General features: G+C 45.2%; 7 protein-coding genes across 8 annotated transcripts; 1 reads left to right on the top strand and 6 right to left on the bottom strand.

Annotated features, from left to right (window-relative positions):
- Positions 1 to 52: 52 nt before the first annotated feature.
- On the bottom strand, positions 53 to 3,168 carry LOC9660466 (YLP motif-containing protein 1). The gene is made up of 4 exons (XM_024669477.1): positions 2,440 to 3,168; positions 1,745 to 2,129; positions 387 to 1,614; positions 53 to 317 (listed from the first exon to the last, which is right to left on the bottom strand). The coding sequence occupies exons 1-4, from the start codon at positions 3,026 to 3,028 to the stop codon at positions 231 to 233; spliced, it is 2,289 nt and encodes a 762-aa protein (XP_024525245.1). The 5' UTR covers positions 3,029 to 3,168; the 3' UTR covers positions 53 to 230.
- A 34-nt stretch (positions 3,169 to 3,202) lies between these two features.
- Positions 3,203 to 5,522, top strand: LOC9659077 (CRS2-associated factor 2, chloroplastic). The gene is made up of 5 exons (XM_024669478.1): positions 3,203 to 4,269; positions 4,339 to 4,466; positions 4,529 to 4,754; positions 4,808 to 4,935; positions 5,002 to 5,522. The coding sequence occupies exons 1-5, from the start codon at positions 3,252 to 3,254 to the stop codon at positions 5,491 to 5,493; spliced, it is 1,992 nt and encodes a 663-aa protein (XP_024525246.1). The 5' UTR covers positions 3,203 to 3,251; the 3' UTR covers positions 5,494 to 5,522.
- LOC112344563 (shugoshin-1-like) lies at positions 5,375 to 6,710 on the bottom strand. Of its 2 annotated transcripts, XM_024669485.1 has the most exons (6): positions 6,420 to 6,710; positions 6,236 to 6,361; positions 6,125 to 6,148; positions 5,999 to 6,067; positions 5,538 to 5,927; positions 5,375 to 5,479 (listed from the first exon to the last, which is right to left on the bottom strand). In XM_024669485.1, the coding sequence occupies exons 1-5, from the start codon at positions 6,546 to 6,548 to the stop codon at positions 5,550 to 5,552; spliced, it is 726 nt and encodes a 241-aa protein (XP_024525253.1). In that variant the 5' UTR covers positions 6,549 to 6,710; the 3' UTR covers positions 5,375 to 5,479; positions 5,538 to 5,549. The 2 variants fall into 2 exon arrangements, with proteins under 2 accessions (XP_024525253.1, XP_024525252.1); XM_024669484.1 differs by having other exon boundaries at positions 5,476 to 5,927.
- A 32-nt stretch (positions 6,711 to 6,742) lies between these two features.
- On the bottom strand, positions 6,743 to 8,403 carry LOC9659076 (translation initiation factor IF-3). Its single transcript, XM_024669482.1, has 9 exons — positions 8,007 to 8,403; positions 7,892 to 7,931; positions 7,769 to 7,828; positions 7,661 to 7,713; positions 7,528 to 7,583; positions 7,423 to 7,456; positions 7,287 to 7,359; positions 7,134 to 7,226; positions 6,743 to 7,068 (listed from the first exon to the last, which is right to left on the bottom strand). Exons 1-9 carry the CDS (start codon positions 8,315 to 8,317, stop codon positions 6,814 to 6,816), a joined length of 975 nt encoding a protein of 324 aa, XP_024525250.1. The 5' UTR covers positions 8,318 to 8,403; the 3' UTR covers positions 6,743 to 6,813.
- On the bottom strand, positions 8,360 to 10,276 carry LOC112344725 (pentatricopeptide repeat-containing protein At4g02750-like). Its single transcript, XM_024670046.1, has one exon. The coding sequence runs from the start codon at positions 10,274 to 10,276 to the stop codon at positions 8,360 to 8,362; it is 1,917 nt and encodes a 638-aa protein (XP_024525814.1).
- Positions 10,277 to 10,731: 455 nt separating this feature from the next.
- On the bottom strand, positions 10,732 to 11,567 carry LOC112344686. Its single transcript, XM_024669948.1, has 3 exons — positions 11,400 to 11,567; positions 11,144 to 11,346; positions 10,732 to 11,096 (listed from the first exon to the last, which is right to left on the bottom strand). The coding sequence occupies exons 1-3, from the start codon at positions 11,558 to 11,560 to the stop codon at positions 10,891 to 10,893; spliced, it is 570 nt and encodes a 189-aa protein (XP_024525716.1). The 5' UTR covers positions 11,561 to 11,567; the 3' UTR covers positions 10,732 to 10,890.
- Positions 11,568 to 11,599: 32 nt separating this feature from the next.
- On the bottom strand, positions 11,600 to 12,962 carry LOC9660465. Its single transcript, XM_002964873.2, has 5 exons — positions 12,493 to 12,962; positions 12,343 to 12,420; positions 12,157 to 12,253; positions 11,936 to 12,090; positions 11,600 to 11,879 (listed from the first exon to the last, which is right to left on the bottom strand). The coding sequence occupies exons 1-5, from the start codon at positions 12,769 to 12,771 to the stop codon at positions 11,676 to 11,678; spliced, it is 813 nt and encodes a 270-aa protein (XP_002964919.2). The 5' UTR covers positions 12,772 to 12,962; the 3' UTR covers positions 11,600 to 11,675.
- Positions 12,963 to 21,747: the final 8,785 nt, after the last annotated feature.

Here is a 21,747-nt window from a genome sequence, read left to right as displayed (position 1 = left end):
CGATTTGTCCTGAATTTTATCCAATGTCTAGACCCTTTGCTAATGTCATGCAAGCTTGAAACTATATCAACCTTTGATCAAAGTATGGGACAAAGAGGAGTTTTTACATTTTAAGAAGATTTTAGTCCTATGTCTGTCAATAAGAGTGAGTTCGATCATCCATCGCCTTCTCGAGGGGATGTCGCAGCACTCCTCGAGCTTTTTCCTTTGAAGTTCTTGCGAAGTTCTTGCTATGACGCAGCACCATTGTCTTCCTCGGCGGTAGCGGCAGTGGAGGATGGAGCTGGAGCGTTTTTCGTGTGCTTCTCGACGTATTCCTGGATTGACAAACCATGGCTGAGGATAATCGATCGGGAGAGTGAGGAAAAAAGAGTTGTTTTTCATACCTGGACGAGCTTGACGATCTTGTCCTTGGACGAAGCCATGAATCGATCCACTCGCTCGGTGCCTTTGGGGATCTGCGAGCCTTGCAAGTTCCCCACCACTTTGTTCACGGCCTTTTGCGCGATCACCTTGAAGTCGTCCTTGCTGAGAACTCCATCCCTCCACTTTGGATTGAGCAGCTCCTTGACGAACTCCGCGACTGTGTTCCTCACCACCTTGAGAGCTCGCCCATCCTTCTCGCTCCTCTCCTTTTGCAAGCGCTCTCCATCCTCGTCACCGTCTTCCTCCTTGTGGTGATCCTTCTCCTTGTGATCCTTCTCCTTGCTGGTTGCGGCAGCCTCGGAAGACCTCTTGGAGCCCGCCTCGGCAACTTCGAGCTTGGAATTCACAACCTCCGGCTCTTCGTCTGCCGCCACAGCCACCGCCGCTGCTGCTTTTGGAGAAGAGCCGCCCTCCACTTCCATCTCCACGTCGTTCGACGACGAAGTTGGCTGTAGCGGATCATACTTTTCAGCTGAAACACCCGGTTGCTGCCGGAGAAAAATCGCTGGAACTGGAGCCGAGGGTGGCGGAGGCGGAGCGTTGGGAGGAGGAGGCTGCCCACCAACAAGTCCCACAAAGTGCTGCGGAGGAGGAGCGTGGACTTCGAGCGGCAAAACTTCGCCACCAGAGGACCAAGGGGGCGGCGGCAGCGGTGGTGGTTGCGGTCCCAGCGGCCCGTTGCTCAGCTGGCTTTGGATGTGAGACAATTGCAACTGCTGGAGTAAAAATTGCTGCTGTTGAGCTGGTATTTCAGACAAAGCGGGTGCAAATGCCGCACCAACTTGGGGGTAACTGCCAGGAACTCTCGGCAGTCCTGGATCCTGAGAGATGCTTGCAAAATGGTGCTGCTGCTGCTGCGGTGGAAGCGGTGGACCTTGCTGCGAGTCGTGCATCAGAGGAGCAGTGATATATCTAGCAAAAGTGGTGTTGTCCGCTGCCACTGCAAATCCCGGTGGATGCTCCAAGTTTGCTGGCGGCTGAGGCGGCGGAGCTAGAATGTGACCAACGTGCTGGCTTGCGAACGGTAACGCTTCCAAAGGCAACGGCTCTGGCTGCTGCTGCAAACTCTGGCCCGGCTGGTGATGGTGGTGAGTGAGTTTGTTGTTCTTGTTGTTGTTGTTACTGTCATCTTTTCTCTCGTCAGCGTCGCGTTTAGATTGGAATCGCTCCCTCCGTCTTGGCGAGCGGCTGGACCAAAGAAAATAAAGAAAACTTTGCTAGATCAGACTTTGGTGAGGCAACAAAGCACGAAAGAAGAACAAGCACTGTTTTATAAAACGAAGAGGAGAACGAAGGGAGAAAAGCTACCGGAGCTGACCTGTGAGATCTTCCACGGCGTCGGGGTGAATGGTTTCTGTGTGATGGACTTCGTGGCCGGTGTCTATCTCTTTCGGGAGACCTGCTTCTACTTCGTCTTCTTCTTCGGTTGCCTGGACTGGGAAATTCCTCCTTGGCTTCTTTCTCGTCCCTCCGTCCAGCTCCACCGCGAGCACGGTCCGTTTTCACGTTTCGCCTGGGGTCAGTAGGAGCATCCATAACTGGCTTCGCCATCTGAGGCTTCGGAGCCATCTTATCCTTCTCAGACGGCTCGGCGAAAGATGGCCGTCTCTCTCCCGGAAGTGGCACGCCAACTTCTAGTGCAATCTTTTGCCAGTCAAGCTTACCATTTTCTGGTAAGCCAATGATTGCCTCGAGACGAAAATCTGTGCCAAAAAAGGGAACCACGTACAATGAGATTATAGCAACAGAAACCATAGGAATTGGAAACCACGTACAACAAAATTCCAGCAAAACAATAGCACATACCATGAGAGAACCATTCTAGGAATTAGCGGAATCCACGTACAATGAGATTCCAGCAAAACAATCAAACTTACCATGAGAAAACCATTCTAGGAATAAGCAGACAGGAAAGAAAAAACACATTCACATTGCTGAATGCACTGTGCAAGGAGGCATTCGTTGTAACTACCAAGAATCTAAGCTAAATGTAAAACTTTGACATTTGAGTACCTCTTAGAGTTTGCACGCCTTGCAAACACTGCTCCAGCTCCCGCTGCATCGATCTAAGACGATCTGGAGGTATCTTCCCCTCGGACACCGCTTTCCTGGCCTCCAAGACTTTGAGCATCACTTCCTTTTGCCACTCGTAGTAGTGACGCCCAATACTCGCCTCGCTCCCTGGCTCTCCGCCATACAAGAACGAGAACTCTGATTTTCCCTGCTGCTTTGCTCGCACCAGCGACTCATTCTCCACACCGAACTTGGCCACAAACGCCGCGAAGAGTTTGATGTGATGCAGCATTTTCGGGTCCCTTGGAACCGGAGGAGGGATCGCGAAGAAATGGAGACTGTCTTCTCTTCTCGTAACGAGCCTGGGATCTGTGAGCGGTGGCCTTGGCGGTGCTAGCGGCGGCCCGCCCTGCAAGGAATTCCCAAAATCCGGTAGCATTTCAAACGGACTCTTCATCCCTGGGGGCGGCCCCAGGAGCCCTGCGCCGGAATGGGGATGGCTGCTAGCATCCAGCAGCGACACTGGAACTGGCCCTCCCGGGAACAAGATCCTGTGGACTTGCTCCCACGACGCGTTTCCCTTGTCCATTCCCCCGAAATCTCTCCCAAAATCCAGATTTCCTCCTCACGCTCTCATTGCAGCTCCTGGCGCCGCTACCCTTTCTTACCTCCCGATCGCCGCCAGCGCCCCCATTGCGCCATCGCCGCGGCCTCCTCCATCCCTGGGAGAGTTCCCAAAAACCCTAAAGAGCCCTAGAAAATAGGCACCGTGAATCACGGCCGTTTGATCGCAAAGATGCTAGTTAGGGTTTATGGAATGTAGCATGGCGCTGAGCGCTGTGATCCCCGCCAGGCGCTTCTTCCTCCCCAGGGCTCTCAGGTACGAGGCAATCCCCAAGAAATCGTGCTGCGCGTGCGCGGCATCGATCCAGCAGTACAATGCGGGCGCCAGCGATGACAATGGCAGCAATCCGCAACGCTACTCGATGTTCTCGGACAGAGCACGGGATCTAGGACCGCAGCAGGGGCAGGAATTCCATCCGGATGATGGATTTCGATCGGCGGGCTCGCGCTCCGTCGCGTCACGGCCCTCCATTCCAGGGAGATATTCCAAGTACTCCAAGAACGAGCCCTTCCGGAAGATATCCAGTCCTACAAAGCGGCCTCCTCGGCCAATCTTACCGCCGGCTTCCAGAGGCTACTCCAGTTCTTCGCAACCGAGTGAGAGCTCTTCGCAAGGATTGGACGCTTCCCCGTCTCCTCCTCCTGCTCCATCTCTCCAGTTTCCAGAAGGATCAAATCTTCCCAATTGGTCGAGGAAACACCTAGAACAGGCAAGCTCTGCTCGTCGAGTGAGGCCGCCACCTTTGCCACGAGAACATCTCGAGCTGCCAGTGCCAAAGTATCCAAACCGGCTCCAGCAAGGCTTTGCTACTCGGTGGATTCGCAGTGAGCCCGCGGAAGAGCGGCCGGTTTACGAGCTTCCTTTCGAGTTCCAGTACACATACTCGGAGATGCCAAAGGAAGAACCTATCGCCGAGCGAGGCCCGCAGTTCTCTCCTTTCGGTCCCGACACGATGCCGAGGCCGTGGACTGGAAGAAAGCCGCTGCCTCCCAGCAAGAAGAAGCGGCACGAGATCGACTCTTTCAATCCGCCGCCTCCGAATCTCAAAGGCGTGAAGCCGGTCGAGCCGGCGGGTCCGTTTCTGGAAGGACAGCGTCCAATCCTGGCGACCACTCGAGAGGAGGTGATGGGAGAGCCTCTCACTCCGGATGAGATTGGAGACCTTGTTCTAGCGTGCAACAAGGAGCATCGGCAAGTTAATATTGGTAAGTCTTTCTCTTTTTTCTCTTCGTTTCTTGTGTTTTTCTCGAGCTGACAGCGATCAATCAGCTCAGGCAGGGACGGGCTAACGCACAATATGCTGGATTTGATCCACTGCCACTGGAAACGCAGACGAGTTATCAAGCTCCGGTGCAAGGGAGTTCCAACCATCGACATGGACAATGTGTGCTTTCACATAGAGGTTAGCTTGAAGAATTTTTGTTCTCTTTCTCTTCTCTTGTATGATGGAGTCTGGTTTTTCAGGACAAGACTGGCGGTAAGATCATCCAGCGGCATGGTGGATCGATCTATTTGTTTCGAGGACGCAACTACAACCCAAGATACCGGCCTGAGATTCCTCTCATGATGTGGAAGCCTCCAGTGCCGATCTATCCGCGACTTATCCAGCAGGCTCCGGCGGGTTTGAGCGTGGAGCACGCCGACTACTTGCGACGACGGGGCCGACGAGTGAAACCACTCACTAAGCTATGTAAGTTTGTAGCACCTAGAACTCACAGACCACTCGACTAACTTGCTGTGCAGCTAGAAACGGTGTTTACTTGCATCTCGTGAACGAAGTTAAGTCCGCATTCGAAGTGGACGAGCTAGTGAAGCTCGACTGCCGAGGCATGAACATCGCCGATGTAAGAAAGATCGGAGCCAAGCTCAAGGTACGTACTCCTCCAACTTAGTTAGATTTTCATACAAACTTTCGTGTTTACAATCAATCACTCCAGGAGCTCTTGGGAATCGTCCTTCTATCTTTCGAAGACAACTGCGTCCTCATGTGGAGAGGCCCTGCAAAACTCACCGAGGGCGAGCAAGCCACGCAGGATTTCATCCGGCAGAGTGTTTTCGAGGGGAAGGAAAACAGCGACGCGTCGGAAGAACCCAACCAAGTGGATCCGGCCTTGCTGCAAGCTGCCAAGGAACTCGAGAACTTGTGGGAGCGAGCTATAAACTTCGGGATGGTGACCACTCTGGAGGACAACCAGTTGGATCCCGACACTGTTAAGTCACTTTGTGGAGCTCCGCCGCCGGTGAAACGCGTGCCCCGGCCCGAGGACGAAGACGACGAGCCGAAAGTGTTCGAGGTGGAGGACCGCAACAAGAGACGCGAGGAACTTCTACTCCAGAAGAGGCTGGCGGAGCCTTTGCCTCCTCCCGAGCCGTCTGTGGGAGTTTTACCGGTGGACGAACTGGCCAAGCTGTTAGCTTCTCCGAGATGATGGAATAGAGCAAGTAAGTATCTAGAGTACAAGGCGAGGAGTACCTTCTTCTCGAGCTATCCGGGCCTTCGCATTTTCGTGTTGAGAGGTGGCTCCTTGTACGAGGACACGGTCTCCACGGCTCTTCTCACGGGCCTCCCGGAAGTGCTCACGGCCCGCGCTCTCACAAAATTCTCGGTTTTGATCACTACCCCGGGAGAAGACGCTCGAGACGTGACGAACTCTGGCAGCTCCGGCTCCTCCTCCACTTTGATCGAAGCCGGGCAGTAGCTCTGGACTTTGGTGGAAACCACTCTGGTGGATCTGCGTTTTCTCGTCGGCTTGGCTTGCATGCTCGGCGGCGGTGGCAGTGGCGACTTGGACTTCTTTCGTTGAGGCTGGTTTTCTTTCTCAGTGAGCCGCCTGATTTGCTCGTTGGCTTCCTCGAGTTGGCTCTGAAGCAAGGCGAGTACGCTCGTTTCGCAAGATGGGCTATGAAAGAAGAGAAAAACGAGTGTTTGAGTACCTGGAGTTCGCTCTTGCTTATCCTATACACGCTACACATTTGTGTGTACTCGTGCTGTAAGAGTTTCATCTATCAAAACAATCAAAAGTTAGTCTCTGGGATCTCGAGCTTGTGTGACAAACAAACCTCTTGTCGTGCTTGCTCTAGCTCCTGTGTCAAGGAAACAGAAAAAGAAAATCTTAGAACACAAACTCATCGCATAGAACACAAAGGAACGAGAAAGAAAGAAATCCTCACCTTGTACTGCCGATAGTAGTGTTGTATAATTTCCTCGTTCTGGGCGGACTTTTGCTCCAAAGCTAGCTCGAGCTTCTCGATGTGAGCAGCCTGCGCTTCGACTTGGCTCTTTAATTTCGCCACGTCCTGCCAAGAACATCCCATGAATTTTTTTATTCCCTTTGAGCACACCCACACAGCCTACCTGTTGGAGCTCGACTTTGACAGGATTCTCTTCAACGAACTGTAAATTCGTGATATTCGCAAGCTTCCTCCTCTGCGCAGCCTGAGGAGTCGGAGGAGGCCGCTTCCCTGCCAGTCTTTCACTACCCATCACTCCCCAAACCCTGCCGCTGCTCGCATCGCTCGATCAATCGCCGGGCCCCCAAATCCTACTCTAAGATCTCCTCCCGCAACTTACAACCAGTAGCATTCCCGCGCCAGCGCCACAGATCCGCCGCAGCGCCACGCCATGCCCTCCAAGAACCCTAAAATCTCCTCTACCAACGGCTACAATTTTCGAAAAGATGCCAAAGGAATATACTCTTTTCAAACAAACTAATCGCCCTGTACAACAAGGAACCAAAAAAAAAAGCTCTTTAAGAGACTGTGGCCGCTGTTGCCTGTTCTTCGCGGATTTCTTCTTCGGCCGAATCATCGCCATCGTTTTCTTCGTCTTCTTCTTCTTCACTCTCAGCAATCTCATCGCTCTCGGACACGATTTCTTCGTCCTCCTCGTCCTTGGATTGCCTCGGCTTGGATTTCTCCGACTTGGAGGCCTGGATCTTGTTGGGTGCTAATGTCATGTACATTGTTCTCCCTTCGTCAGCTAGTTTGTTTTCCAGGGATCCCATCTGAGAGCACGAAACAGAAACTTTGTAGATGTGCTGGATATGAAACAAAAATGAAAGCTCCATACCTCTCCAATGTCTTCCTCGAATTTTCTTAGGAGCTTCACGCCCAAATCCTTGAATTGGGCTTCTCGGCCTCTGAAAGGCATGAACACTTTCACCTGTGCGGCAAGGCAAGCAAAACCATTCTAAGTCATCACGCCGCTGAGAAAAAACGTTACCTTGTCGCCATCTTTTAGGAAATTCTTCGCTTGCTTCAGTCGAACTTCGTAGTCGTGAGTATCGATGTTATATCTGTAGCACACGGGGGTGTAAGTAAGAGCTACAGCCATGGTTTTAGGAAGCGTGACATCTTACCTCATTTTCAATTCTTTGATCTCCACTCTGCTAGCTGCGGAGAGAAACAACAGAAAAACGGCGATGATCAACACGTACACCCAATGCTGTAAAAAAACGTAATACCAGCTGCTTTTTTCTGCTGGTCCCTTTTCTTCTTTTGCTGCTCGTACTTGTATTTGCTGCCATCAAATGAATCCACTGTAAATATTTGGCTGTGTTACTTTCGTCTCGACAGCAATGCCAGAAACATTCTCACCTGTAATCCATCAACTTGGCCACCGGTGGATCGGAGTCAGCTGAAATAAGAACCTACAGAAGAGAAAACATTGTCAGAATCTCCAAATAAGAAGGAAAGAAAGCTCACGAGATCAAGCTCTAATCGTTCAGCCCTTTGAAACGCATCCTCCCTTGGAACAATCCCAATCTAAACATGAAAAACCATGATAAAAAAAACAAATTGGACCTTCTAAAAAAATATTTATGGTACCTGCTGTGAGTCCTCTCCAATAAGACGAAGAATTGGAGCTCTGGAATGCAAGAAAGAGTTTTAGAAGAGGCTCACACCGGAGAAAAATTCTATCGAAAGCATTCGCTAGTGTTACCTGATGCGCTCATTCATCGTTGGGCCATCATCCTCACTCACAGTCTCCGCGCCCCTATTGCCCCTTCGTCCTCGACCACCTCTTCTCCCACCGCCACTCCTTCCTCCCCTTCTACCGCCTCCCATCCTCGAAACCACGCAAAATCTGCTGCTACTAGCGGTGCTGCTCGTGCTCCTTCCCCTAATCCCTGTGCTGCCTCTGAAAAATCTCGGCCACGCCATGCGCTCCTCCCCAAACCATTGCGAATCCTCGCGGAGGCACGATGGCATCGCCGAGCAGCACGCCGCGCTCGTCCCCGCCGTGAGCGCCATGGCCACGCCCAGCGCCTTGCTACTCGAAACCTAGAGAACAACTTAGTTGGAGGATAGAAGGCATTGAGGAAAATGTGACACGGCCATTTTCCCGTCCCTAGATTCGAAACCGCGACCACCGGCACTAAAGGTCTTCTCCAGCGATTCGAGCCTGCGACCTGCCAGAGACGATGAGGTCTCGCGCTCGATTCTCTTGACTGCCGACTTTCCCCGTCCAATGTCCCCATTTGTTCCACAGGCGCTCAAGAGCGTCCGCCATGCCACCTCGTTGGGCACGACGGGCATATTCTTTAGTAGCTCCTCGGCATCTCTAAGCTCGCCACCTCGACCCAAGAGATCAACCATGCACAAGTAATGGTCGATTACAGGTTCAATCCCATAGTCCCAGACCATCGAAGTGAAATGGGATATTCCATCTTTGACGAGTCCTTTGTGGCTGCAAGCACTCAAGACGCTGATAAAAGTGATGGAGTTTGGTCGAGAAGATCCCTCCAGAGCCATGAGGCGATAGAAATCTATAGTTTGGGTGTAATGCCCAGTCCGGGCAAATGCCGTGATCATGGCGTTCCATCCCACAATGTCCAGGGAAGGAATCACGTCTAGAATCGCCACGGCATCTTTCAGGCTACCGCATTTAGCGTACATGCTGAGGAGAGCATTGGATACTTCGAGATCGATTGATCCTCCTCGCGACACTAGAGCCGAGTGGATCAATCTCCCCTCAAAAATGGCGGAAGCACAAGTGCAAGCATCGATCATGCTGATCCACGCAACCTTGTCCACGCAAAAACCCTCAAGATCCATCAGCTTGAAAACTCTCATTGCTTTGTGCGGATGCCCATTTATGGCATTGGCTGTGATCAAGGCAGTCCAGCTTATTACGTCCTTGCTGGGAATTTTATTAAAGGATTGACTTGCAAGATCAACTTCACCACATTTTCCGTACATTGTGACCAAGGCATTTCCAACTTTGGTATTTGATCTGACATCACTAGAAACATCATCTATCACTGCTTGAGTTTCAAGGCATTGCTTCAAAGAACCGAGTTCTCCACAAGCCTCGCACAATGTTATGCAAGTTATACTGTCTGGGTGATGACCCTCCAAATCCATCAGGGGCAAACACACGAGAGCTTTCTCTGGATGTCCATTTCGGGCATACGCTGAGAGCAATGTAGTCCAGCTCACAACATCTTGCTTTGCCATCTTTTCAAACACAAAATTAACCTTGTCAAATTTTTCAAATCTGCTGTAGAGGTTCATGAGAGCATTACCAACTGCAACATCAGCAAGAAACCCATTATCTATAACCAACGATTCCAAACCTTGAGTTTTATTGTCCAGCTGAGAATCCCTCCAAGAAGCCCAAGCATCTATCACAACTATGAATGTGATCTCGTTTGGCTTAAACCCTTCTAATTGCATCGAATGAAACAAGCAAACCGCGTCACCACTATACCCTCCCTGGGCATATGCCCGTATCATGGCATTCCAAGAGACAACATTATGAAAGGGCATATTTTCAAACAAAAGCCTTGCCTCGTGAATATTCCTGTGCTGCGCATATGCTCCAAACATGGTATTCCATGACACGACGTCTCTCTCTGGCATAGAATCAAACACCTCCCTCGCAAGCTCTAGATGCCCGTTCTGGGTATATGCTCCCACAAGGATATTCCACGAGAAACGATTCTTCCGCTTGATGCGGTCGAAAACTCCCCGGGCATCGTCAACTCTCGTACACCGTCCGTACATGTCCACAAGAAGATTCCCCAGGAAAGTATCTCGTTCGTGCCCACTCTTGCAAATGTGCCTGTGGATTCTCTTTCCCAGTTCCAGAGCTTTGCTGCTCCCACATCTTCGTAGAAGAGGAGCGTACGTGTTTGAGTCTGCATAAGAGAGGGTCTCTAGTCGCTCCACCGAGATTGCTAAACACTCTACTGTATGATCTGTTGCCATGAAAAACCGGAAAAATTAAGTTACTGATGGTAGAAAATCTGTATTATGGATTGGCCCCCTGATGGTTTTCTCCAATCCATATGCCTCCTTGTCTTCTGGACTCCTTTTAAGCTTGATATTTAAAAATAATACAAAAATAGGACTGACAAGAAATGATAATAGATTATTTAGGAGAATAAGAAAATATCAGAAATGTAAAAAATATATTAAAAAGCAAGAATGTTCCAATTCTCTCTTGAGTAGCTTGGAAGTTGTGGTCTTATATCACACACAAAAGTGATGTCAACCTTATAGATGTAACTATACCTAAATCACCACATATAAAGGCCCACTTCTTGCTTCTTGTAGGAACCTTTAGACAAATTAACAGATCAACAATCACAAAGGAGATAGAATGGAGGTGCCCACAAAATTCCATCATGTGTCATGCCTCTGCACCCTTTGGGAACAAGCCATGAACCAGGCCATACGATTCTAAACATGTTTATAATTTACATCCTCTCCTGAAAAGCTGTCCTGGATTTAGATTTGCAGCCAAGCGCTTACATTTCCCCCAGTGACGCACCCGACTTTCGTTAAGTTCTCAAGAGATTTCTTCTAACCCCAGGGCCTTCTCAGCTAGATCGATTCCTGATGCTGTCTTCCTCTTTTTCCAAGTCGTGATCAGGAGTGGTATCATCTGATAGCTTTAAGTTCCAGTAGTCCTCCTCGTCTTCTGGATTGAATTCTTGTTGCGCGTCTTCTTTGAGCATTGCTTCGTGGCTTTCAGGTTCCATATGCTTCTTTAGAAAGTCCGGAATCTCGTCGAAGTCTGATGCTTCTGGTTTAAAAAGGAAAAGTCAGATCAAGGAATGATTGCTAGCTCACCTTTAGAATTCGACGACTGCGAGCATTTTTCGAGAAGAGTCTGTGCTGCTCGTCGCACCCAAAAATCCAAGTTCTCACCGCACTCCAGCAGACGCTTAGAAAGCAGCAGCAAATCGTTGGGCCGAAAGCGATTGGATCGCAGGTAAACAAAGGTCAACACATCAGCTTGCATCGCGCTAGGCAGTGTTTCAATCCACAGGCAGCTGCAACCATGACAGAAAATTCACCCACAAATCCAGAAAACACAAAACCCTACTTGCGAGCCTGGATGCCGTCCAGAAGCGCAACCTCCCGCGCCAGAAGATCGGGGATCAGCATCCAAAGCTGCGAAGAATGCCCCGAATCGACCCAATCCACCGCTAGGCGCACGCCGCCATCCCGCCGGAGCAATCCTAGCAGCTCCATCCATCGCTCCATCCCATCCCTAAATTCAAAACTAGGCGCGAAAAAACTAGGTCAAATAGAAAGTGCTCTTAAGTATATTTAACCAACGTTTGTGGTGATAAACAATGGTTTGTAGATCGCACTCCTATTACTTGTGCAATTTAGAGAGGAGGAAGAGGCAGCCCGATGAGAAAAGAATGGAGGCCGAGAGACACACGAGATCCAAGGCTGTGTGGATGACGATCTTCTTGCTCTTGTCAAACATGCCAACCAGAAGGATCATGACGATAACATGTCCCAGTTTCGTCTTGAGCTCGTCCAGGGAACGAATTTCCAGCCACTTCGGGCGCTCCTGAGTGAAAGATATGATTCACAAACTTTCGAAACGAGAGGTTTTAGCAAAGTCACCTGGAGCCTGAAAAGCCCAAACAAGTTGGAGCCGCAAACAGTAGTTCTGGGGACTCCAGCCGGGAGGTTCTCTTCTGGAATGTCGAGCGTGCTCACAAACAACTCGTACAAGCCCATCCCGAAGATGAGCATCACAGTCCCCATGAGATAAATGTCTGCAAAGATCAAAATTAAGTTGAGCACTGTTTGATCTCAATCTAGATTTTAGATCTCCATCGTACCTACAGCTTCCACCAGCAAAAGTATAACTTCGGTGTCAACTCCTTGCCAGATTGCATTGAAATACTCTATAAACGACCTCAACACGAACAAAGAACCCTGTCACAAAGCAAAACCAAGCAAAAGTTTTGAGCATAGGAACCAAAACTAAGAAAAAATTGCCGATGGAAGAGTAAGATATGATTTACCTTGACAAAACACAGCAATGAGCCTGCTAAAGAACCAATCACTCCGAACAGTGTGAGGAATCTGCAATCAAAAATTGCCTGAAAAAAATTCCAAAAGAGAGATAAACAAAACTACCAATGAAAACTAGAGTTCCTAAATATCTTTCTTACCCTTTCGATGCGTTCCTCCAGGCGCTTACTTCGATCGTAATGCTTCACAATCTGAGCCGCGGCGGCAGCAGCAGCTGGATCGATCGATGCGAGCCCATTCTCGTGATGACCGATCGCGTCTTTGGGCGCCGGCGTCGAAGATCTCACGGAATTCCTCTTGATCCGCGGCCGCTGGCCCCAGAGACCGCTGGCAGCCAATCTTTTGGCCGCCGATCTGTGAAATATCCGCGGCTGCGTGGCCAGCATGGGAAATCGGTGACGCCCCAAGGCGATCGCCATAGCTGGCTGCTCAATCCGGCCACTGAATCCCACCGAAACCAATGCTCATACCCAGAATTTGGGTGTGCAACACGGCTGTAGCGGCAGATCGACTGGGATTCTCCAGGGAAAGCTCCTCAGCACCGCAAGAAGCCAGGGAAGAGAGAGAGAGAGAGAGGAAAAACCCTTGGAGCCCACAAAGAGGTGACAAGGTTAAATGAATATGCTCCAGGGAATCCTGTGTGTTTTCACCTCGCCCGTTGGTGTTCTTTTCAGGTACCACGACAAATATAAAACACGTGGACATAATAGAGCCTGCCACCTCAGCCAATTCCAGTGACACGTATTTTGTTTGGAAATACTATTCAATTATATTAAAAATTTAAATTAGAGAATTTTAGCATAATTTAAAATTTAATGTTATTTTTTCACATCAACAGATAAAATTAAATTAACTAATTATAAATCATACCCATTAAATAAACTAATTTAATTTACAGCTGGAGAATGCACTCCAAATGTTCCCCTAGTGAATTTTCTTCCTTCACAGCCCCCTACTGCTTGGCAAATTAATTGATTGAGTGCCCCACTACTAATCTATGCTTTGAATTCAAAAGGCCACCAAGCAATCAATTTAGATGCTTTAAAGAATATTCTTAAATATTTTAATCCTAAAAATTTCATAACAGAAATAGAAAGGACTAAAATTAGCCTAATTTAATGAAGTTAAACTGATAAATTAGAGGTTATAAAATCTAGTGTAATAGCACTTTACTATTAAATTCATAATGGTGCAAAACCCATTAATCATCATAGAAATTAAAAATATGGTTGGGTAGCTTTGTAATTCATGGTACACATTAAATCTAAAGAAACACATGTAAATGTAAAAAAAATTAAAAGTTTTCTTTAGCCATAGTCATGCATGGTCATGCTCTTTTGCATGCCACAATAAGAAAATCCAATGCCATATCATTGGAGATTTCAGCTCAGTCAGTTGATATTTCAGCATAGGATATTTTTGCAGAAAAAAAGTTTTTACAGTTGATCAATTGATTTTAAGCTTTAATCACTATATATACTGTATTTCCATTGGGGTCGAATTCTATGAATTTTCTTTTTATATTATTATACAGAAACTGTCATTTAAAACTAGAACTATAGATATCTCATGTTTCAATCTATATATATTATTAATCTTATATCCATCAAATTTTTAAGCCACTATTGCAACAAAGGCAAGAGTATTAGTAATGAGTCCATCTATATTGACACCACTTACTTTGACTCTCTAGAATGTCATTGTGAGCCTACAAAAAAAAACAAAACAAAACAAAAAACAGGTCATTACCAAGTGATTTAAGCTTGAGCACACATACCTCTTTGGTATTGGTTTAAAGCAAGAACTATCTTGACCTTTCTTCACCAATTTCTCTACAAAGCATTTGAGCTGTTGCAAGACTACCTTTAGTTTTTGTTATTGTGCTCCACCAAATGCCTTCACCATTTTCCTTTCTTTAGTAATGCAAGCTTCCTATTTTAACTTGAATATATATGCTCTTCAACAGAAAATCTATCTTTTGCAAAAGGAAATCCTACCTTCCTTGATGAAAAACTGAAGTCATTACATTTGAAATAAACAAAAAGCTTGCCTAGCTTGTGCACCCACTTATCAGGATGCTCTATAAATACAATTGCTCAGCCTAATGAAGCTCCTCCCTTTAATTGATTTACACTTTGTGACATGAACTCAAGCTATTATATTTAACACAAATAATGAACTTCCTTGGCTCTCTTTAAACCATGATGCCCCACTATGGCTAAACACCCAAAGAAGTTGAGTGCAATCAACCAATCCAAGCTCCTCCCAAAAGATGGACTGAGATCTTCCTCTAGCTTTTTCCACCCTGATGTGGTCGATGATCAAGATGCTCCAGATTATAGAGCTCCTTGTGGGCAAGAGTTGCAATGCCAGCACTGTGTGTCAGCTTTGGCTTGGTTTCCAAGTCCATGATCCACTTATGGATTGCATGCCTGTCCTTGAGTGATTGAAGCAAATTTGTGGCATGGAGTGTAATGAAGACCATGGCTCTAACATCTCCACTAGTGGAAGAGAACATGAAGCCCTTGATGACAATCTCTTGGTATGTAGGAGATTGAAGTAGCTACATAATGCAAGCCCATAGAGTAGAATGTGGGTGGAGTATGGTGCAAATTACAATTGGCAAGAGGAGTTGGGTGGGCCTAGATATGTTTTGAGTTTTTCCTATACATTGTGTAACCCAAGATTGTGAGGAGTTTTTGTAGATTACTTGAGATTTGTATCTTGATTAGGATAAGGAGTAATGAGGAGAAAATATGGGCAATGTCTTGGTATCTAGTAATGTAAGCAACTCAATTTTCCATTCTACTTTAGTCACTTAACCATACTTTTTGACCACTTAAAGGAATCTTACTCATAACCTTCATATAAATTTTATTCTTGACTTCAGGATATACTAACCTTGTAAATGGCATTTATGCCACTTAGCCTTTCCAATTAGTCCCAGTGCTCCATGTGTCCAATCCTATGACAAACACCCCCAAGGTACTATTGGTGTATTAGCCTGTTACACTAAGTCCATTCACCCTTGTTTCATTGGTAGTCTAAGACCATCTATGCCATAATCCCATATCTCTAACCTTAGCATCCTTAAAATGTTAAGAGACATATAGAACACCCTTCTTCAATGTCTTTTCTTTAGTTCTTACTAAGTCCCCTTCCATCCATGGCCGTGCTCATTAACACCACCATTGGGTTAGGGCCTAAAGGCTTGACCACTAAGTTCCACTGATTTTTAGGACTTCCTTACCATATGACTATATCTTTAGTCACTATACAAGAGGATTATTCCTTTTCCTTTCTATAATCTAGGACTTTGGAATGACATTTCAAAACACCGTGGACCTATGTGAGCCTCATGGGTACTCTCTCCACCTTCTGGCTTTAAATGCCTTAGCAATGTGGCTAGAGCAAGGTTCCAATGAGCCACATCAAATATCCAAATAAATAGTGCCACTCACACTTGGATTGGGAATGAGTTTGGACTTCCTGGGAGGTCTCGGGAAGTCGTCTCTTAAATCGTTTTCTTTAGTTGCTTATACTAAATTATGCCTTAATTTGGTCAGCCATATCTGACCTACTATCCCTACTATACTGTAAGCAACCAAAGATAATGACTCAAGAAATGATCCATAGAGCTCAAATATAAAGGGAAAGGGCTTATAAATAAAAGTGCACTCCTTTTTCTAATTGGTTAAAGGTTTTGGAATACTTGGGGTTAAACATCCTTGGGTTTAAATAGTACTAGGTTGGGTGACATCCTAAGAAGTCCAAATTTAAGAGATTATAGTTGATATCAAAGAGAATCAGTTCGTTAGCTAATGGAATCACACCACATGCTGAGATTTCAAATTAGGTTAAGTGACCTCCCAGAAAGTTTAAATTTAGGAGCTTACACACTCCGGCTGGACTCGACCTGAGGGGTAGGGTGTCAAGAGAGCTATGGCTCTCAGCTTTCATTCACAAGGGTATGAACTTGCAAAAATGCATAGTTGATTATAAGCAACAAAAGAGAATGACTTGAGAGATGATTCATAGGGGTTTAAATATAGAGGGAAAGGAGCCCATGAATAAAAATGCATTCCCTTTTCCAATCAGTTAAGGGTGTTAGGTTAAATGTCCTTCGGTTTGAATAATATTAAATTGAGTGACCTCTTGAGAAGTTTAAATTTAGGAGCTTACATATATATTTGGAATGGTTGGTGCAAAAATTGTACATCCATTGATGTTCAAGAGGCCATATTGTTAAGTGCAAACTAGGATCACTTCATCTTAGTTAGAATAAGTTTAGGAGGCCCCAAGGAGTTGTGGAGAGGACTTAGGATGCCACTAAAGCAAGTTGGTTTTCCATGCAATGTAATTGTAGAATGATGTGAAGGCTTGAGGTGGAAGTATATGGCCTTATGAGAAAATTTGGAGCTTAACTGCATGTGGCAAAATGGAGAGCTCTTGTTTGTTATGAAAAAATGGCTTTAAAGTGTTGAATTCAGCTTGAGATCCATTGATCTTGTCACGAATGTAATTGTGGATATCAAAAGTTATCTATCGACTAGTTCTTATAGACACTCTCTCTTTACTACAATGATAGTAGAAGGTTAGTATTATTAACTCCCTTTGTAGTCTCCGCCCAAGTTAATTGAGAAACTAGCTAACATATATATACTTAGATTGGAAGGGTGAGATCCTAAGTTGTCATTAAATACTTCACACAGTGATGAGAAACTCATATATTAACTTATATTTGCTAGTATTATGAACCCCTATAATATTGAGCTTGGTTGCTTAATAATCGTTAAGTGATACCTTACCGTGTCCATCAAGATACTTCTGCTATCATTCCCCCAAGTTGCTAAATCACATAGGATTTGGTGAAGGGATTAGTTAAGACTTTCTAAGGGATTAGAAGGGAAATTTAGGAAAATTTATTAGAGTAGGCTATGCATTATCACTAAACAGGTGCTCAAAAACACTCCCACTCTTAAAGACTGTGCCAAACACAATCCAAAATGAGATTTAATCAAGCCAGCTTGCCATTAAAGAGATACTAGTGATATTAAGGCCAAGTTATAGAGAATTCTTATAGAAAGAAGCCTAATGAAGAAAAACAATACATAATAAAGAGTAACAAGGGTGAAGAACAAAATGACTATAAAACCAATATTCCAGATTCCTTCTGCATGTTGCCACCTTTAACCAAAAAGGAGCACTCATCCTCAACTCTTCCAGGCTAATGACTTCACTCTTGTTCTTAGGAACCTATTAGTATGCTTGCAGTAGTGACTAAGTGAATGGTAAGGCATGATTGATTGGGCATTTGTTTGTTTTCTTTTGTATATGCTTTGGAGTTATAACCTTGGTCCCCATGTATGCATGAATTGTGGCTTGTTATATTAAGACTTGCATCCATGCAAGTGACTTTGATAGTCTTTGGCTGAAGTATGAGAAGGCACTATGAAGAGCACACATTATATATATAAGTTTATTCCTAGTGTTTGTGATATTATAATAGAAAGCATTTGGAGAGAGTTCTTTTAATATCAAGCAATTTCCCCATAGGGATTGACAAGGGTCATTTTAAAAATCTGTAAATGCCACAAATGGCCACAAAGGATGGTTAAGGAATAGAGCCTTTCAAAAGGAAACAAGTGCAATTTATGACTAAGGGTCTAAGATTACAATGGACATAAAAGGAGGAATAGATGGAAATATATAGAATGCAATTGATATATCATCCTAAGTGGTGGCAAAGATAGCTACTACAATCCTATATCATTTTGTAGATCACCAAACATTCCTTAAAGAGAAAAGGAATATATATAAGAAAAATGAAAATCCAAAATAATAACTTGGCTTAATTTTGTGCATCCCTACCTTATATCACTTTTGTATTTGTCATATAGAGAATGACTCTTAACATCTTCCCCCATTTTTTAAGGGGTAACTCTATCATTAATGTCGCAAATGTGATTGTGGGTATCAATAATAGCTTACCATATTTGCCAAATACCCTCGCTATCATACACCTTGTGTTAATTCTGTTTGGTTGCAATTGTTATTTATAGAAAGTGTCTAGATTTACTAATTTGGCATATCTAAAGAATGTAAAGTTTGTTTTGAACACAATGGTATGTCCCATATCCAAATTCACCATTCCATATTTAATAAATTTTGAGTTAGTCCTAGAGACTAACTCCTGGTATGGTTAAGGGTGAAAGCCCAAAGTGTGTGTTCCTCAAGGGGGGGGGGATATGGGGGTTGTGGGGGGTTTCAAATGAATAATAAGGATAGTGGGTATGGCCAACTAACTTGAGGTATAGTTTAGTTTTTGCTTGCATGCCTATCCTTGTTCTGTATCCAGCTTGGGTCTAAGCCCAAGTTCCACACCATACTAGCAAGTGGAGTACTTATATCCTTGCATTAGGCCATTGGTATGCTGAAATAGTGCCAAACTTCATTTGGCTCCGTTTTGTGTATTTGTCCTGGCATTAGGATGCTAGATGCTTTAGTATTGTTCTAAGTCACTTCATGCTCTTGTCCCTCCGCTCCTTGGGCTATACACTTGAGATTCGCTCCATGCTCCAATACATTCGCTTTTTGGCTCCATACTTAGGAGTTTGGCTTCGTTTCTTTGTTCAATGGCACAAGGCCCTAAAACTTGAGTTTTGCTTCACTATCCTTAGATGGCATGTGGCACGTGGCATATGACACATGGCACATAAAAGGTTATTTTCCTATGGTAAATCACTATAGGATAAAAGGTGAAAACCATGTGCGCTACATTTGGGCGAGTATTATGCAATGAGATTGGGCCAATAGTCTTATTGCATACGTAGAAATGAAAATGATGATCTGAGTGGGTACATGTTTGGGTGCTAAGACTTTGCATTTATTCCTTAGGTACAGATTTAATTACCTTTTTGTACCATATTATATGAGCTTGCTCTTGGGCTCATAAGATGGATTAAGATGTTTTATTTGTAGAAGTTTGCACTTTGACTCATAAGTAAGGCACATTAACAACTCAAGGTTACACTTTGAGTATCAATGGTTCCATGTACCATAGGTGAAAATAAACCTTCTCTAGGTTTGCTATGAGTGGCAAATATGCTAGTCTGTAACTATTTAGCATGGCACTAGTGGATCCTTCCTAGGCATGATTATAAGTGAATCAATCAAGAGTGTAGGGATTAGTCTATTGGTTCAAGTAGTCATTGCTGTGCTTTTCTATAAACTTTTCTTGGATTGGACTGAAGGGAGTGCAAACATAAGCTTGAGGTTTGGTTAGAGATAAGACTGAAAAAAAAGTCCTTAAGGACAAAAGATTAAAGATGTAAATCATTTTCTTTTCTTGGAAAGATGATTTGCAAGGAAGTGTTAACTCATTACTCATATTCATATTATACAATCAAGAGTCTCTACCTTGTGTAAGGAACTAACTCCCCATGGTGTCGAAGGCTAAAGGATCCTCGACAACATGACCAAAATAATAAAGAGTTCATCTGATGAGACTAAGTCCAAGACCAACTCTAAGATTGAGTTCGAGACCGAATCTGAGATCGAGTCCGAGACTGACTCTGAGATCAAGTCCGAGACGGAGTTCGAGACTGAGTCTGAGACCGAGTCCAAGACTAAGTTCGAGATCGAGTCTGAATACTAATACAGATTGTTGGGTGAAAGCCCAAAGCAATCATCCCCCAAGGGGGGGAGAGAAGGGAGGGCCTGCAGAGGGTTCCAAAAGTATAGTAGGGAGAGTGTGGGGGTTGGATCCTAGTGAAGCCAGTTTGGCTAGGAAAAGCTAGTTTGGCCCAGAAAGGCTATACCTAAGTTGGGTGATGAGATAACCACTAGGAAGTCCAAGGCTAGAGTGAATATAGACCGATAAACGGGGTAGCTTGGTGAAGTGTTCAAGAGCTGGCTCTAGTTTCCCCCGGAAATCGAATGGTCAATGCTTCCAATCCAAGCGTGGGTGGCACTACCTACTTGGATACCTGGCATGGCTCAATGGAACCTTGCTCTAAGCCCATAGTTAGAGCACCCAAAGGTGAAAGGTGGGGAGAGTAGTACCCATGAGACTTGTGTAGAACCACAGTGTTCCGAAATGTTGTCCCAAAGTCCTAGACTATGGAAAAAAAAAGTGGTGATTCTCTAGTGTAATAACCAAGGATACAGTCATGTGGTGAGGAAATCCCAGAGGATAGTGAGACTTAGTGGTTAGGCCTGTGAGCCTTGTCCTAGTGGCAATGTTGGGGAACATGGCCATGGACAGAAAAAGAGACTTGGTGAAGACTGTAAAAGGGATATTGGGGAAGATTGTTCCCCATTTCTGCCGGCATTTTAAGGATGCTAAGGAGTGGATCTAAGATGATCACTTATGGACAGATGGCCTTGTCCCAGTGGTAGAGTTGGTGAACTCGGCCATGGACAGAAAAAAGGACTTAGTGGGAATTGTAAACGGGATATTGGGGAAGATTGTTCCCCATGTTTGCGGGCATCCTAAGGATGCTAAGGAGTGGATTTAGGATGATCACTCATGGATGGATGACCCAGTTTTTGAGAGACAGGACTGTGATATAGGTGGTGTTGGACCACCGGGGTGACTAAGGTGAATAGGCATGGCCTTAGCATAATGGGCTGATATGTCAATGGTACCTTGGGGTGTCGGTCATGGGATCGAACATGTGAAGCACTTGGACCAAGTGCAAAGGTTGAGTGGCATGGATGCTATTCTCAAAGCTAGTAAGCTCTAAGTCTTGAATTAGACTTATGGAGGTTGTGAATGAGACTCCTCTAAGCGGTCAGAGGTGTGGTTAAATGACTAAAGTAGAATGGAAAAATTAGTTGCTTACAATTTGATATCAAAGCTGTTCATTAGTCCGACTTTTATTGGTGCTCAAGTATATCACCACTTGTATTGGCATTGGAAGGTTCGAGGAGTGGGCTTATTATTGAGGAGTAGCAAGTTAGGAGGACATAGCTCTCCACTACAGTTTATGTGTGAATTTGTAAGCAAAGTGATGGATAGAAAAGGGTCAATAATGGAACAACTTTGGGATCTTGGGAACAATATAAGGTTTTCCTCAGAGAGTTGAGGATATGATTTAGACGAGTGTTTGACTCAACAAATTGGCTAATGTAGTTGTGGTAAACAACTATAGTTGGGATCACAGAAAAGATAGAGATTCCAAATCAATAAAGGAGTCATAAGATTATCCTCATATAGTTGAGGTTGGTGCTTATGAATTTGAGACTAGAATTAATGACTATGGGAGGTCAAATACGGAAGAGGACATAAGTCCTTGAAATGGTGGCTAGGGCTACCTTTAATAAATGCTAGAACAACCCAAGGGAGTAGGGATGTATTTAGAGGATGAGTTGGTATTCTCATCACATGGACA

This window comes from Selaginella moellendorffii, unplaced genomic scaffold (assembly GCF_000143415.4).
Source record: "Selaginella moellendorffii unplaced genomic scaffold, v1.0 SELMOscaffold_5, whole genome shotgun sequence".
NCBI classification, from domain to species: Eukaryota; Viridiplantae; Streptophyta; class Lycopodiopsida; order Selaginellales; family Selaginellaceae; genus Selaginella; species Selaginella moellendorffii.
Note: the sequence above shows the minus strand (reverse complement) of the source record. Positions and strands in the feature narration are given on the sequence as shown.

Excerpts from the sequence above, each read along its gene's own strand:
- LOC9659077 (XM_024669478.1), top strand. The coding sequence starts at position 3,252 with ATGGAATGTAGCATGGCGCTGAGCGCTGTGATCCCCGCCAGGCGCTTC. Across the intron at positions 4,270-4,338 it reads GCATCGGCAAGTTAATATTG|GCAGGGACGGGCTAACGCAC; the intron begins GTAAGTCTTTCT and ends CAATCAGCTCAG. Across the intron at positions 4,755-4,807 it reads GAAACCACTCACTAAGCTAT|CTAGAAACGGTGTTTACTTG; the intron begins GTAAGTTTGTAG and ends CTTGCTGTGCAG.
- LOC112344686 (XM_024669948.1), bottom strand. The coding sequence starts at position 11,560 with ATGGAGCGATGGATGGAGCTGCTAGGATTGCTCCGGCGGGATGGCGGC. Across the intron at positions 11,347-11,399 it reads GACGGCATCCAGGCTCGCAA|CTGCCTGTGGATTGAAACAC; the intron begins GTAGGGTTTTGT and ends TCATGGTTGCAG. Across the intron at positions 11,097-11,143 it reads GCAGTCGTCGAATTCTAAAG|AAGCATCAGACTTCGACGAG; the intron begins GTGAGCTAGCAA and ends TTTTTAAACCAG.
- LOC9660466 (XM_024669477.1), bottom strand. The coding sequence starts at position 3,028 with ATGGACAAGGGAAACGCGTCGTGGGAGCAAGTCCACAGGATCTTGTTC. Across the intron at positions 2,130-2,439 it reads AGGCGTGCAAACTCTAAGAG|ATTTTCGTCTCGAGGCAATC; the intron begins GTACTCAAATGT and ends TTTTTGGCACAG. Across the intron at positions 1,615-1,744 it reads CGCCGTGGAAGATCTCACAG|CCGCTCGCCAAGACGGAGGG; the intron begins GTCAGCTCCGGT and ends TCTTTGGTCCAG.
- LOC112344725 (XM_024670046.1), bottom strand. The coding sequence starts at position 10,276 with ATGGCAACAGATCATACAGTAGAGTGTTTAGCAATCTCGGTGGAGCGA.
- LOC9659076 (XM_024669482.1), bottom strand. The coding sequence starts at position 8,317 with ATGGCGCTCACGGCGGGGACGAGCGCGGCGTGCTGCTCGGCGATGCCA. Across the intron at positions 7,714-7,768 it reads AACGATTAGAGCTTGATCTC|GTTCTTATTTCAGCTGACTC; the intron begins GTGAGCTTTCTT and ends TCTCTTCTGTAG. Across the intron at positions 7,227-7,286 it reads TCCTAAAAGATGGCGACAAG|GTGAAAGTGTTCATGCCTTT; the intron begins GTAACGTTTTTT and ends CTTGCCGCACAG.
- LOC112344563 (XM_024669485.1), bottom strand. The coding sequence starts at position 6,548 with ATGGGTAGTGAAAGACTGGCAGGGAAGCGGCCTCCTCCGACTCCTCAG. Across the intron at positions 6,068-6,124 it reads TAGAGCAAGCACGACAAGAG|ATGAAACTCTTACAGCACGA; the intron begins GTTTGTTTGTCA and ends TTGTTTTGATAG. Across the intron at positions 5,928-5,998 it reads TAAGCAAGAGCGAACTCCAG|AGCCAACTCGAGGAAGCCAA; the intron begins GTACTCAAACAC and ends GCCTTGCTTCAG.
- LOC9660465 (XM_002964873.2), bottom strand. The coding sequence starts at position 12,771 with ATGGCGATCGCCTTGGGGCGTCACCGATTTCCCATGCTGGCCACGCAG. Across the intron at positions 12,421-12,492 it reads TGGAGGAACGCATCGAAAGG|GCAATTTTTGATTGCAGATT; the intron begins GTAAGAAAGATA and ends AATTTTTTTCAG. Across the intron at positions 12,254-12,342 it reads CATTGCTGTGTTTTGTCAAG|GGTTCTTTGTTCGTGTTGAG; the intron begins GTAAATCATATC and ends GCTTTGTGACAG.